Source organism: Halichondria panicea, chromosome 3 (assembly GCF_963675165.1).
Source record: "Halichondria panicea chromosome 3, odHalPani1.1, whole genome shotgun sequence".
Lineage (NCBI taxonomy): Eukaryota > Metazoa > Porifera > Demospongiae > Suberitida > Halichondriidae > Halichondria > Halichondria panicea.
This window is the reverse complement of record NC_087379.1, coordinates 3,396,036-3,412,220: the sequence shown is the minus strand read 5'-3', so window position 1 is coordinate 3,412,220 and position 16,185 is coordinate 3,396,036. Positions and strand designations below refer to the sequence as shown.

At 40.9% G+C, this 16,185-nt stretch overlaps 1 protein-coding gene across 4 annotated transcripts in view; it reads left to right on the top strand.

The window, feature by feature from the left end:
• The first annotated feature begins 1,847 nt into the window (after positions 1-1,847).
• LOC135333252 (uncharacterized) overlaps positions 1,848-16,185 on the top strand; it is a 58,314-nt gene continuing 43,976 nt past the window's right edge. For 2 of the 4 annotated variants that reach the window (XM_064528177.1, XM_064528181.1), the window contains exon 1: positions 15,882-15,957. Coding sequence is in view for 1 of the 4 variants with exons in the window: in XM_064528179.1 (XP_064384249.1) it covers positions 8,741-8,757 (17 nt within the window). In the remaining 3 variants the exon portion in view is untranslated. Of the gene's footprint in view, positions 1,936-8,590; positions 8,758-15,881; positions 15,958-16,185 lie in introns of those variants that run through there. The other 2 variants (XM_064528180.1, XM_064528179.1) reach the window with 2 other exon arrangements.

The window sequence follows — 16,185 nt, the reverse complement described above, 5'->3', positions numbered from 1 at the left end:
AACAGGCCAATCACTGTAATCAGTGGTCATGAGTGTGGCAATATTGCTGACTCTGCCGGTGTATGTGAACCGCTAGCTATACATATTCCTCCTCTTGACACCTGGGGTTCCAAATTCCTCTTAGCACCATTCGCTGGAAGAGCAAGTGATCAATATTTTAAAATTATTGCAGCAAGTCAGACATCGATAAACTACACTTGTGGGAAAGTGTCGTACCATTTTCACGACATCATTCAACATCTGTTTAATTCTTCCGAGTACTGCTATCTTGAATCTCTTGATCCAGTACTGGTTTTTCAAGCATCCATAGATAATGTTATAGACTCTAGTGGTGACACAGCTGTAGCTTTGATTTCTCCAATTGGCAGCTATGTAAACAGAGTATCATTTTATGCTTTACCCACAACTACATTTCCTTCAACCTTTATCAGTGTTACAGTAACGGCGGAGCTGTACACTGAAATAGACATTCTCCTGGATAACGAAGTAATAGACTGTGATTGGACTAAAATTAATAACTCAGATATGGTGACTGTTGGTTATGGCTGCAGCAAATCTGGCTTCACTGGATCAGACCAAAGGTCACCTATACAACACAGCTTACATGCGACAAACACAGGTCTATTTTCTGCTCTTGTGTATGGTTTCAGTGGTGGTCCGGCACTTGGTTACGCTTACCTCTCTGGTCAAATTCTTGCTGGTATGTAATTGGTATGTATGATTATGGTATATGGCTATACTGTTATACTAGTCTAAACGATGAAAGCTTTTGCAATCAATGTTAGGATTGGCTGGGGAAAGCACGGAAACAAATAAGCGGGAGGGGGAGCTGTAGCTGTATTTCAGCACAGAAAAAGGCCTGTTGATCTTGTAACACAATAATTTCAAGGGCATGCAACTCATTACATGTAGCGCTAGCTAGAGTTCAAACGTGGGCGGAGGAATGTGTGAATATGTAAAACGTGCTAAAAATAGAAATGTCTATTTTTAGCATTTCATACAATCATGCACATTCATCTGCCCACGTTTAAACTCTGCTCATTTGCTGTTGCATGCCCTCTCTTATTTTAGTTTCAAGGCTGGATGGTGCGTCTTTAAGGGGCGCCTTCTAATTGGAGGTAAAAAAACAGCTTTGCAAATAGACTGTGCATATGGCACTTGCAGCAGTTTTTTGGTCTTTCAATAGGCCTTTACGTAGGTTGCACATGTTGAAGAGGTATATATATACTGTGGTTCGTTTTGGCTTAGGGGCTGCCCATATATGAATTCTGTGATCTGTTTGCTCATTTTACCTCTATTTACCATGCACCGTCTAAAAATAATTACTCACACGTGGTGGAGCTCCATTTGGAAAATTACTTTCGGAGGCTTCATGGCGCATCTTTAGGCATCTTTAGAGGGGCGCCTAGCTTAAAAAGAGCTTATACGGTAATTCTCTTTAGTCAAATCAATGGTAAACAAGCTAAGCCAGCTTGATACAGGCACGTACGCCAGGTCAGTTAGATCGAGCTAGTGGCATACAAAAGTGACTGCTGTAGAGCATTCTAACTGAGAATTGCGGTTACCGCCCACTTACGATTAAATTTCATCACCCTTCCACACTACGCTACATGCATGATATTAGCTTATGTTTTGCAGCTCCACCCTCACTGATAAGTGACAACACTAGTGTTACTGTTGCTGTGGACGAGCAGGTTTCACTTTCATGTGAAACAAGTGGCATCCCAAAACCAGAGATTTCGTGGGAATATTTCGACATGGTGATCACAAACAATGCTAGTAAACTCTTGATCGGTGACACTTCTACTAACGAAACCAGTGTTAAGAGCAATCTTACGTTAATATACTCTGAGGCTTCTGATTCTGGTGTTTACAGCTGTGTGGCAACCAACATTGCAGGATCAGTAAAGATGAATATCACTCTGACGGTTAATGGTGAGCTTGGGGTACACAATTTCATTATGCCTCCATGGTGTTATAGCCACAGAGGTATAATATAATTAGTAATTAAGCTCACCGTGTGTATGTGTTTGTCCATAGATAATGTGCCGATGATATCGTCATCGTCTTTTTTCTTACTACAGTACCGCCCTAATAGATCTAGAAGCGCCTAATAAGTGCTCCAATTGAGCGACAAGGAAATTCTGTTCTAGCTAGCCCTTAGTCTGTATGTAGTCTGGAGCCAATCTCCTCACGTGATTGGCAGGAAGAAAGATCATAACACATGGGTACCACTTTACCTGTGTGAATAAAATGTCACAAATTAGTTTTTGTGACACGTACATGCAGTGACATGTACAGGCAATAAATTCTGATTAAATATAAAAGGTAGTAAGAGTGCATGCAATATGGGATTAATAGCACACGTAACAAGCAATAGCAATTAAGGCTACTAATTGCACGAGGCCGAGTGCTATTAACCTTGCCAGTGCTTGTTATGGGTGCTATTAATCTTTTATTTACTGATTCACTCCATATCCTAGGTGATGTCCAGTGATTATAATTATTATATAATTACTTCCCCCAGGCACTATTGATCCTTTACCGGAGTAGAATTGTTGCTTATTTACTATCGGGTTTTATACCCAGTAAATCTATTTATTCTGTCAGGTTAGCACTTCAGTGCTCTAGTTGGGTAGGTGGGTGGTGCTCAATAGCTTCAAAAACTGATAAACGATACTGAGCTAGCTGGTAGCTGTCAGTGGCGTAGCCAGGGGTGGCAAAGGGGGCAAATGCCCCCCTTTTTCTGGATCTCTACTACTCAGCTCAGGTTAGTTTAGCTGATTATCTTGCTGAGCACTCCCTTTCTTCCAAATCTTGCTGCAGTTAGCTAGCTAGTAGGCAAGCAAAACGATTTAGTCTCTAAACTGTGAGCTATTCTGGTCTAAATCTATAGACAATTCTTGTTCTTTGCTAAACTAGCTTCTTCTATGGCTATGCGGCAAATAAAACATCAGGCCACACCCAACTATGTAGAGAAGTCAAGTATGATGTCATAATTAAGAGGCGTGGATTCCGGTCAAAATTTCGGCGCTGCGCGGCTGATAAGTTTTGCCCCTCTTCCAAAAATTCCTGGCTATACGCTCCTTGTACTATAAAGCCATAATAGCTAGACTAAAAGGGGGGATCCATTGCACCCTGGGATCTCCCCCGGATCTGCCACTGTGTGATGTTTACAATGATCTACGTAGTGGCTCTGGGGACCATCATGTATTTCTTCACAACTCCCGCGAAAGCCTGAGAAAATTATTTTGTCCAATGCGTACATCTCTGAGCTACCCCTATTACTGAATCACATGCCCCCTGATAGTACCGTACCCTCGCAAAAATAAGCCCATCTTAAATAAACGCCCATCCCCTCTTTTGCTTCAAAGTTCTTGCACAAGGGTGTTTTCACTCGATTATAAGCCCACCCAGAATAAAGAGTTGAGCATGCGCAGTAGCTGAATGCCACATGTTAACTACTCATTTTAGTGAAGAAAGTAGGTACGTAGCAGCTAGTAAGACTATAGTCCTTGCTGGACCAAGATCAGACATATAACTTTCTCTGTATGCATGGAGTTTGCCCTTGAAGAAAAAATTATGCAGGGAACAAGTAGTCGAAAACACAAAGTCCAAGAAAATTATCACATGGGCTAATTTCTGAAACAAATTACCTGATAGCTGCTCTGTAGGAGTATGACCTACCATCCTTCGGGAAGTTTCTGTTAACATCTGAATCGACACGCAACGAATAGAGTCAGAGTCTTCTTCATGCTTCATTCTCTTGTCGTGCTTTAATCATACTCATGCATTAGTTTGTAACATTGTTGTTGTCAGTGAAAATTTAATGTTCATCACTATGTATTAAAAGGAAATTAATAATAGAGCAAAGTGTAAACCTCGATTTGAGGCCGCGGATGGGCATATATTCGAATGAAAACTCGCCATTCGCGATTAAACGCCCAGTCCCCTAAAAAGCCTAGACTTCTTGCAGAAAAGGGTGGGCGTATTTTCGCGAGGGTGGTACGGTACACTTTGCTCCATGACAATTCCTTATTTATTTATAGTATGAACATTTCATTGACAACAACAATGTTATAAACTAATGCATGAGTATGATTAAAGCATGATAAGAGAATGAACATGAAGAAGTGGACTCCGACTCTATTCGTTGCTTGTCACTTGTGTCGATGTCAGATGTAGCAGAAACTTCCCAAAGGATGGTAGGTCATACTCTTACAGAGCAGCTATCAGGTACTTTGTTTCAGAAAACCAAGGCAAGGTAACCTGCAAAATTGGCCTGTGTGATAACTTTCTTGGACTCTGCGTTTTCTTTTCTCTGCATAATTATAGAACTACTTGTTCCCTGCATATACATCTTCAAGGGCAAATAGATCTATACGGAGAAAGTTATATGTCTGATCTTGGTCCAGCAAGGAGTATAGTCTTACTAGCTACTATCTAAAACTTACTTTCTTCACTAAAATTAATAGTCAACATGTGGCATTTAGCTACTGCGTATGCTCAAACTCTTCATTCTGGGTGGGCTTATAATCGAGTGAATATACCCTCGTGCAAGAGCTTCGAAGCAAAAGAGGGGATGGGCGTTTATTCAAGATGGGCTTATTTTCGCGAGGGTACGGTATAGGTATAATTTGGAAACAAAGAAAACATAATCTCGATCGTCGTGAAGTAGTATGTGAAGTACACAGAGCGCCTCTTCATGCTTGTGTTCCTATAGTACCTATATGATATAACAAATAGTGTGAAGATGGGCTTATTTTCGCGAGGGTACGGTATAGGTATAATTTGGAAACAAAGAAAACATAATCTCGATCGTCGTGAAGTAGTATGTGAAGTACACAGAGCGCACTCTTCATGCTTGTGTTCCTATAGTACCTATATGATATAACAAATAGTGTGCTGTGTCTTAAATGGCCTCATGCAAGTATAAGAGATGAAAGTTGATGTTTAGCAGCAGAACTGCTCGTGGACTTTTTACAGACAGCAAAACAATTCTCATGAATTATTCGTGTTAGCCTTCCGTGCTAAAAGTAAGCCTCGATTAAAACCGCGAAGACATGTATGATACTTCGAGGGTACTTCTGAATGTTTCCAATCCCTCTTCCTCTTCTATCGCAGAGGAGGTACAACATACAGGCGCGGTGCAGCTGATTGAACACTAATTATCTGCCCTTGCCGTGTATTATTGCCGAGTGTAATCCAAAGCTAATTGCTTGAGCTGCATGCACTACACCTGTCAGAGTCTGTCTTCTACTATCAGTCTATATGCATGCATGCAGAGAATGGTGAAAAAAGAGTGCACTATGGTCCCATTTGAGTGTATTTAGCAGGGAACTATGAGCTATAGTACCGGTACTATAGATTGCTCTGAGCTATAAACTATAGAACGTTATATTGCAAGTATAGATACACATGACTTAATTTGTAATGACATTATTGTAGCTATAGAGGCTTAGTCAGTCAATAAAAATACCACGTGAAGGCAATGCGCATGTGCTGGTATACCTACACGTGTGCATAGCTCCAACACAGCGTGCACAAAGATTTTTTGAACATTAGCAGTAGCCATGCCGCCTATAGGTGGCTAAAGTGAGAAAAGGGATTGTAGGTGAACGTTGAACATGTATAATTATCTATTTTCAAGTATTATGTTGTGCTGTGTATAATGAAAGCACCGCAGGTCCGGTGCTGATGCCTCGGCGGAGATGCCAAAACTACATAACTAAACATAAAGCTACTAATGGCTTTTATACACAAGTCATGATGAACATTTTTGCATTAATTAATTTTACTGCATGCAAACTCAAGGAGTGGGTAATGATCGACTATGATTGTTGTTAAAAACGATCGATGCCAAAAGTTCAAGTCTAAAATTAATGGCTGCATCAGCAGAGCCTTGCAGCTACCAATATAGCTAGCGTTCTAGTGCAGAGCTAACTACTAAGTAGAGTAGCAACTGTATGTGTTTATAAGCCTTATAGGTAATGGCATTCAATGTTACTTATACAGTATTTCGATTATTCATAGTTTTTCGATTTGTTTTTTGTATGATAAGAACTATCTCATGGTAAAAATGGCTGTACAGTAGTAGCTACTAGCATCCAAGAGAGAAATCACATAAACAGCAACACTTGGTAAACAATTTTGGCTACGTGCTCTTCAGGCTGCAATGGCATTCCAAGTAAGCAAAACCAATGAAAACTAGGCATAACTAGCATTATTTTGTAAACCCACGAACTAAAATCCAAGTAAACATGACTAGAAGCCTATAGAAACTCTACTTGCACTTGATTCATCCTTGAGCAGCCGTAGCAGTCTACACAGACACACAAACACACTACCGTATACCTCGCTTGCGCATGCATAATAATTGTTTTGCAGTCGCCATCTGTGAGTATACATCCTTGTATATTTAAGGTTATGGTAAACTACAGTAGACTGTATACCAATAGGTGCATGGCTACCCACCCTGTACTCCCTCTCTAAGCTGGATGCACTGTACTCTAGCGCAAGGTTTACTGACTCTGCAATTGCTCCACCATGTACTGTACTCTACTTGATTGAGCCCATTATGTGTCAGTTAACTCTATAGCTGTGTAGTTATGGCAAAAACGGAAATAGCTATATAGATTACACTCGCCGAAAATCGATTGATTGAACAGTTTTTTCCTATTGATTCAATACAGCTCCGACTGGAAACGACTTGGCCTAATCCAAATTTTCGCCAGTTAGTAGTCTCATAACCAACCACCTTGTGCAGTTCAATTTTTCGTTTTGTTCATGCATTATACGCACTTTTAGCTAACGATTATTAACGTCTGATAAAATTCGGTAGTCTACTCTACATCATACTACTATAATCTGTCATCATAGTAACGAGCTATATGGTGTACGTGTATAGGTAACACTGGTGATGTAGGTAATGCTGGTAATGCAGGAACAATAATTTCTGTAGAGTACGAGCATCAATGGTACATAAAGCGGTTTGTAGTTGGCTACTATCTTGGCATAGCAGCTTTTGTGTCTATTTCACTAGCTATAATTATAGCACTCTTAGTGTTGAGTTGAAAGCAGCAGTCCTGTGAATTATTTTGTCACCCCTAGATTCTGGCCAATATGCTGGTTTTGAATGTACGTGAGACTGAAACTCTATAATTATATAGCTCTATCGCTGCAGATCAAAATAGAAAAGCTGCCAATTAGCCTGTCTGGAATCAAATACATGTATATAGATTCAAAAATGCCACATTTATATACTTTTCTTGAGGATTCAACCGCATGCAGACTTTAGACCGAACCACATACATGCAGAGCCGTATTTCAACCACTGTGCTTTATAATACCCTGTTAATTTGTGGGCGTCATAAATTATAGCTCTGTGGTTGGCTTACTGTCGCCACTGTGATTGCCATAGCTGTACTGCATGTGGTATATGTTATAGTTGTGACACATGCACAAGTGCCACATGGGATATATTGGCTCAGTAGTGACTTAGGCCCAGGGCCGCAGGCCTCGAGGGAAAAGGCACTACTGAGCCAATATATCCAATGTGCGCACGAGTGAGCTGTGTAACAACTGATTTGTTGCATTCCTTGGCATTCCTTTCTGTGTACACATCACTCCTTTTATAGGACAACTAGTTTCAACTACTTGTGGTGGCTGTGGAATGCACCAGACGCATGAAAAACGTTTTCTGCCTACCACTGAATCTGTTAAACCGATAAAAGGGACCGTTTCAGGTTACTAGGTGGAGGGTGGGCTTTAGGTAACTTCAGCCATACTATGCCAGTATCTAGATAGTGGCACAGTTCAAGGCTTGACCTGTGCCATATGGCAGATATTGGCACAGTGTTTCCTTTGATCTGCCCACTCAAAATGCAACAAGTATAATTATGGACATATTTTTCCTTTGATTTCTATGGTTTCCATACTGAATTATGTATAGGCCACGTGCAAGAGATTTCTGCTTCATCCTTGTTCGTCTACAATCTTCGGGATTTCCCAGGGGCGATGGAACTTAGTAATGCTGTGCAAGACAGTTCATCTCCTCCAATTACTATATCTCATGGAATACTGTTTGGAAATGAAGTTATTTCTACAGCATACGTAAGACTTATTAAGTAGCTGCCGCATCCAGATATTCTGTAATGTGTATAGAAATTATGATGTACATGCAATTCTCTCTGTCACTGTGCCTGAATATTGGAAATACATTTTGAGGGTATAGAATCAAGTATGATTTTGATGAATTCATAGAATGGTACTTATATTCAGTGGTTTGTGCATTATATTATATATCACAGTGTCCCCAGAGAGTATTTTTACGGAGGATTCCACTATAATAATTATGTGTACGTTGTGCTCTATTCACACTCTCAATACACAATTGCTTTTATCGTGCATGCAGGTAAATGAAAACGGAGTTGTGTCGTTTGGTGAGGCTTGGAGCTATTCCTATCCCAGTCCATTTCCAAATGTGCCTGATACAGCAATAAATAAAATTGTGGTTGCACCATTTTGGAGTGACAATGATATTCGAATAGAAGGAGCAGTGAGATATGCTACATACTACTATCAAGAAGAAGGCAACGAAATAGCTGCAGAGCTACTTACTAGAGTAAATGAGCATGTAAGAAGCTTTCAGGGTGATGGAGAGAGAGAGTTTTCAGGAACGTGGCTTCTCATTGGGATCAGGTTCATTCATATCCTCATGGTGACCCTGACCTAGCTGGAGATGTTGATCTCAATAAGGTAAAGACATTGATAGGTATGCACTTTTATCAGTTATTGAGTAGAGTACAGGGGCGTAGCCAGGGGAGGTGCTCGAGCACCCCCATATAGCCTGCATAAATCTAGTACAAAACACAAAGAAATGTATCTGATTATCTTGCTGATCACCCCCTTCTCTTCCATATCTTGCTGCAGTTAGCGATAGCTGTAGTGCGCAAGCAAAACGAATCAGTCTCTAAACTGAGCTATAGCTTACTGGCTTAAATCTATAAGACTTTGTACATAGCTAAAATTAATAGGCTAGCTTCTCTCTACTGGATATTGGGCCACGCCCAAATAGGCAAATAATGTCATTTATAAGAGGTGTGTATTCCGTTTGACACAATTTCAGTGCTTCGCGCCCTCTTTCTTCTACCCCCTTCAAATCCTGGCTACGCCCCTGCTGATTAGTAACAATAAATAGGAAATGAAAGCACCACCGGTGCTAATGCCTCAGTGGATGTGCCAAGCGTACATAACATAATACACACGTGCACATCAGGGGCAGATACAGGGGGGGGGGCTTGTTCAATGTTTATGTTCAATGAAACTGACAAGACTGACAAAAATCGATCATATATACACATGGTTAAATAAACGCCTGTTAGAATGTTCTAGAATAATACCTAAAGGTGACATATTTTCACAGGTAGATTTGTTTGCGTTTTTACAGTTTTATACATTTTGCTGGTATAATTTTTGCGAAATGTCGATCTGGATACATTAAACAAGAGGGCGGCCAATTATTAATTTGCGAGTACTAATTTTTGCGATTTTACTCTCATTCGCAGAAATAGCAGAAATGTAATACACGCGAAAATATGTCACCTTAAGGTATAGACTAAATGACATAATAACATAACAACTAACAAGTCATAATCAGACATAGTTCAACCTTGAAATTATAATTATTTTATGTTCAACACTCCCACTTAATGAAAGGTTAAGGAAGTTCCACAATTAAAATTTGTTTTCGAAGTATTTCATGACGTACTCGAGAAAGTGACTTGGTTAACAAATCAGCTAGCATATTTTCAGTTGGGCAATAAGTCACTTGGATTTCTTTGTCCTGTAGTGCTTCACGTCAGGAGTGCATGCACTCCTGTTCACGTACATAGTGGTACTTGATATCAATATGTTTGGTGCAAGGATGAGACACCGGGTTCTTTGCCATAGCAATTGTTCCTTGGTTGTCTTCAAACAGATTGGTAAGTTCTTCTGCAGATTCGCAGAGATGTTAGTCATCAATCTTCTCAGCCATATCGCTTCTTGAGTTGCAAGGCTGAGTGCATGCCACATACTTCGCTTCTGAAGTCGATAAAGCCATGCACGAGTGATTGCTTTCTGCTACTCCAACAGACTGCTCCATTTGCCATCAAGAATACATGACCACTTGTGGAGTGTCTATCATCATGATCTCCTGCCCAGTCAGCATCTGAGTAGCCAATCAAGTCTACATTCGCTGTCTTCTCATAGCACAATCCGAGATGCATGGTGCCTTTCAAATAACGGAAGATCCTCTTGACTGCAGTGAGGTGTGCTGTGGTTGGTGCTGAACTGAATTTTGATACCCTTCCAACGGCAAAGGCGATGTCAGGTCTTGTTGCTGTGGTTGCATACAACAAACTTCTAACCATGCTGGACTTGATCGACCTGATTGCTTTTGCCTCGTCTTTAACAAGTACAACATTGGAGTCCATTGGTGTTGCCACTGGATTAGCTTCGGATAGTCCGCAATAGCATTGAAGTTATGTATTGCTTTTGATAGATGCACATTCGACTATTTTTCTCATCCTGTTCGACACTAATCCCGAGACAAAGTGTAGTTTTCCAAGATCTTTCATCTTAAACTGGTTGGCAAACATATCCTTTGTATGCTGCATTTCTTCTGGAGTCTTCGTTAGAATAACTAGGTCGTCGACATATACTGCCACAATGGTCGTTCTATCATTTTCTTTCTTGATGAAAACACAAGGATATCCTGAGTTAGACTAAAATAATAGTGTCCTCTGTCCCAAATGTATGAGATGAAAGTTGGTGTTTAGCAGCAGAGCTGCTCGTGAACTTCTTACAGAGAGCAAAACAATTCTCAGGAATTATTCATGTTTAGCCCTCGTGTTAAAAAGTAAGCCTCAATTAAACCGCAGAGATACACGGATGGTACTTCAAGGGTACTTTCGTTTCCAACCCCTCTCTATCTATCTATGGTGTAGCTAAGCTAGCTTTTTGGTGTTTTCCCCGGCCAATCGCACATTGTTTGAGGTCTATAGGGAACATGCAAGCAGGGACTCCTGTACGCACATTACATGCGTGGTGTAGTATTATTGCAAGCAAGGGACTCCCCCCTATGTGTTTATTTACATCATAGTATACTCTCGCAGCAAGGGACTTTCTCAGCTTTTTTTAGATTATGGTACACACTCAGAGTCACTGGCTCAAAGAAAAGAGCTCGTATGATTAGCAAGCACCCTCATCATAGATCAGCCCAGCCTCAAAGTATATTAAAACACACCTTCATAAGAAGATCAACAATGATCACCCTCATTGGCAGAATATGCATCCTCATTATGCCTCGAGGCGTAGCCGCACGAGGGATACGGTAAAGCTTACTGTGTGTGTGTGTGTGTGTCTGTTCCAACTGTAACTGCTCAACGGTTGCAATGCGCTGAAAACTAACAGCTTCCAGAGGAGTAGGAAGATGTTTTTGTAAAGGGGTGCTTTACAAATCTGGGGGTCCGGGAAATTTTGGTATTCTACATTCCCGGAGATTAATTCTGAGCAAATTTGGTATAAAATTATCAGTATCAAAATTTATTCTACGTGAGTTTACCTGGATTAATTGTTCTGCTATAGCTATATACTAAAATCTGTTAAGTGGGTATGAATATACCACTAAAAAAAGATTGCATTGTGTCATTGTACTTTGGAGGAATGTTTCAATCTTCGCAGTGAGGAAAACGAACGTTTGGCAGTTAGACAGCATGTCTATTTTAGGATCCAATTACACTTGATCTATAGTCTAGCTACCCTCTTTAGTAGCTGTTCATGTAAACTTACCATTGATGTCAAAAATGAGAGGAGACTTGCTTGTTGCAGATTCGCAATGTGCTTGCTCTTTATAAGAGATATCTACGATGTGGTTCATCTAGCTGACCTTTGTACTGTGTACGTAACTATGCTAAATGTAGTATAGCTAGCTACTAGCTCGACTTAATTAACTTCTAGCTAGCTAGCTGCTATATCAAGCTAGCTAGCTGTTCTGAACTTCATGGAACAAGTAGGTAAGGTAGCTTGAGATAAGGGGGTGCTCCAGCACCCTGAGCACCCGTGCTTCCTACGCCACTGGCTTCTATAGGCTTCTAGCCACGTTCTCTTGGATTTTGATTCGTGGATTAGCAAACTAAAGCTTCTTTCTCGAGTTATGGCTAGTTTGACTCACATTGAAGGCTGTTGCAGTCTCTTCAGAATCTTTCATAGCATCATCTGTTCCCACAAACTTTCTATTCAACATACGAGTTAGCCTTGCACTAAAGCGCTAGCTTTTTGTTAGCTACAAGAGTCAGAAAAGATCTGTTAAAGCATAGATAAAAGAGACAAATGGATAGGAAACACTTAGCGCCTCGAAAACTATCCGCGTTTCCCCCGGGATTCATTCGAGGCCGCCTACTGTACGTGGAAAAAAATGGCCAAAAACACAAAAAAGAGACAAATGATTGTCTTACTGTCAGTGTGAGAACCCTGCTGCTAAACTTTTACTTCTGTTTAATACTTGAGGCTATATGACACACAGTACACTACTTATATAGGTTTTTCTAGCTGTATTATAGGTGTTATTGGTACAAGAAACATCCTAAGTAGTGAAAGCAATGTTTCTGTACCTCTAGCTACTTCTTAGCAATCCCAAAAAAGTTTGTTATTTCCAAATTATACCTAGTATAAAGGGACATTAAATTGAAGTGGTAGGGAGACTTGGAAAGGTCTGAATTTTTCAAAACAGCCATAGAAGTAGTTTTCCTGGGGGTTTGGGAGCGAAACACAGCTGTATCTTAGCTCAGTGTATGTATTTTATATGCAGCTTATGGGATCACGTGATCCGTTTCCTATCCTTTTATCTATGGTTAAAGCAGCTAGCTATAGTAACCATTGTGAACTTGATATCTTTGGACACACCCTTTAATTATTCCTGTGGATGCAATGCGCATGCGCGCTCCTCCCCACATGTTAGAGAATCCAGTGGCAGAATCAACTTACTTCTTTTTCTGATCTTGAGGTCCTGGTATAGCGGTAAGCCACAAAACAAATGACACCATATGGACTAGATAACAATAGATTCATGTACACAAGTCTGGTAACAATAGATACATGTACACAAGTCTTTTCTTTTCAGTATTAATATAGATAGATACACACTTTCTGCTCGTTTATATACTATATTGTTTGTGCTATACTACTGTCTGTTCTCTCTTCTTTCTTTTCTTTTCTTCTCTCTTACCCCGTGCCTTTGACAAACTCACAGTATACACTATTAATTGTGGACGTACACCTCTTTCTTGTGAAACAATAAGCACATTGCAAATTATTTACCTCTTCTATAACACCTAATACTTTTGAGCGAAAGCAAAAACATGGCGAGAGGCATTAGCAAGCGCACGCTTGCAACACTCGTTATATTAGCAAGCACCCTAGTCTCCTGGTAGAAAAGAGACACCCTCATTAGAAAGCACCCTCATTGAAATATTGACCCACTAATATACCCTTGCACGTGATCTGACATGTGCCAGGGAGAGGGTATGGCAATTTAGAGTTGGCTCAGATGTCAAAAATTGACATCTCCAATCAGATTCACAATAAACTGTCACATGATTCCACCTCACGGAGGAGGTTGGTAGTACGTACTTGACCTTTGTCGTTTTAAAACTTTGCCAGTAGGCAAGTTATAGTTATTGACTGGTTGACTAGTAATTATGGCTTATAACCAACCAATGCCAAGGGCGTAGCCCGAGGCTGAGGTTGGTTATAAACCATAATTACTAGGCAACCAGTCAACAACTACTGCAAAAACAGCAAAACAGTGATTCGAACATCAATGGAGACAGTCAAGCTTGCTCTCACAGCCACTTTTGTGCCTCAGAATATGCAGTTAGAACAGTTACAGCTGTCAAGTATGAGAGCTAGCTACTCATTAGCCTCGATCCCAGGCCGCTCTTCCTCGAAGAGAGGGCCTGGTATCGACTGTTTGCGCATGCGCCACCTATTACCCAGAAAGTGGGTAATTCGGATACCATTGTATTTGCTCAGTAAAACAATGACGTCACAACGAACGGAAGTGGATTGAAGAAAGTAGATATAAGTGTGATTGTGAAGGTTTCTAGCCCGTGTGATAGCATTCTAATAGCTACCCTTAGCCTACTATGTTAACAAAGGACTCACAGCCTGCAACAGTGTGGATAACAATCTTCTGAACGGATGGAAGGCTGACAATAGCCTATATGGATAGGCCACGCCCATCTGACACTAGCCTTGGTGAAAGTCGACTCTATCAGAAAGAAATTGCTGCTGTAACCAATACAGCTCTGTCTCTAGCTAGCTAGCTATATAGCTCTGTGTCTGACTTTATGAAGAGTATTCTTTGTCTGTATATATGTTATTTAGGATATAATTCGGGTAAAAATTCAGTTTAATGAGAAACATTACGGGAAAATTTTGGCGCATGTGCAAGCAGTCAGTAGCAGGCCTCCTTTTTGAGGCCTTGTGAAGGAGGCTAGCTACTCATGTACTTCTCCAAGCAGCTAGGTTCTACTGGAAGCCATAAACTTTGACCATACCTGCATGCCCACCAATATCAGCAGCTGCCGTTTTCAATTTGCATTGCACAAGTCTACCAACACTGCATGCACTGTACTCCTCTACCTCTGAGCCACAGCCTTGACTAGAAATACAGAGCAAGGATTGAACTGCAGTGTTTCAAGCCTCATGAACATGTAATGCACCCATCAATTTCAGTCCCCACTACCCCCCATGCGGGCTATGTCGGGGTTTAGTGGGGATTTGATTTACATCAATATCAATTGCCCCACCCCAGGGGGCCTTGTTGAAATCAAATCCCCACTTCTCCTCCCATACCCCCACTTAACAACCCCGGGATTTGACTACACGCGTGCATGTGCTATACTTTTCCGGATATTACTGCTATAAGTTTGTATATTGAGGAAGTCAAATTCCCCACCCAATCCCGCACCTCGGGGTTACTTGCTGAATCAAAACCCCAACAAAACTCCACTATATGTCCCACTATGTCCCGCCGGGGGGGTAGTGGGGACTGACATTGATAGGTGCATAATAAGTAGCTTAGACTGCTAGATCTAGCTAGATCTAGCTCAGGTCAATATGACAATAGCACAAAACACAGTCCACAAAAACTTTGTGCATGCTGTATTGCTATTTTACTGTGTACAAATTGTCAAGATGATTCAAAAGTTGAATAGTGCTTGTAGGAAGTAAAAATATGAGCCATATTCCATACTTTCCCTGGGGGAAGTAAAATATGGCTCATATTCATTGGAAATCACCTAGGATACGGAGTGAATCAGTAAAATTAATAATGACTAACTTAAATTCCGGCGTACATCAACTTATAGAACATCTCTATCTCCCCTAAGGAGGAGTCTGGCCTCAGCTCAGGAATAGCCTAGAAACTCAATATGTCAGAGCAAGGTATATGCAGGAGGTCGGACACCAGTCACACTACCACTTAACCTTTCTGTTAATTATGACCTTTTTTTAATTAAATCCTTTTTACTACCCACGCTCAGCTAGATCCTCCCAACTACTACAATAGTGGCCGTGGCAACACTCGAGGCAACACTAGATCTAGAGAGACGACCAGTAGCCTAGCCTTGCCTCTTGATCTTATATAGTTCTGTCAGTTCCTCTAAGCACATGTTAACTCTGTTCCTCATGCACTCCCTACTTCCTTCAATCCACTTTCGTTCGTTGTAACGTTATTGTTTTACTGAGCATAATTATACGATGTTATCCAAAGTCCCAGTTTCTGGGGATTATGTGGTGCATGCACAAACATTCAATCAATACCAGGCCCATATTCAGTGCGGCCTGGGATCGAGGCTAGCTGTCAGTGCTGCTTAAACTGACACAGAACTATTGGACCACGTGCACCATCGTGTGAGTGTCTTTGTGGGTTTTGCAGGTTTTATAATGATATTCATAGCAAAATGTGTATGCGTAGGTGCAACTGTTGCCCATAACCTTAAGACGATAGTTCACCTTTTCTCCAGTTGTTGTCACACATCAATAGGCGTGGCCCCTCCTCTAGAAGAGGCCACACCCATCTAGGCTATACTGGAGATTATAAAGAAAGAGGGAATAATCGTCTTATAGATCTAGAGCCTC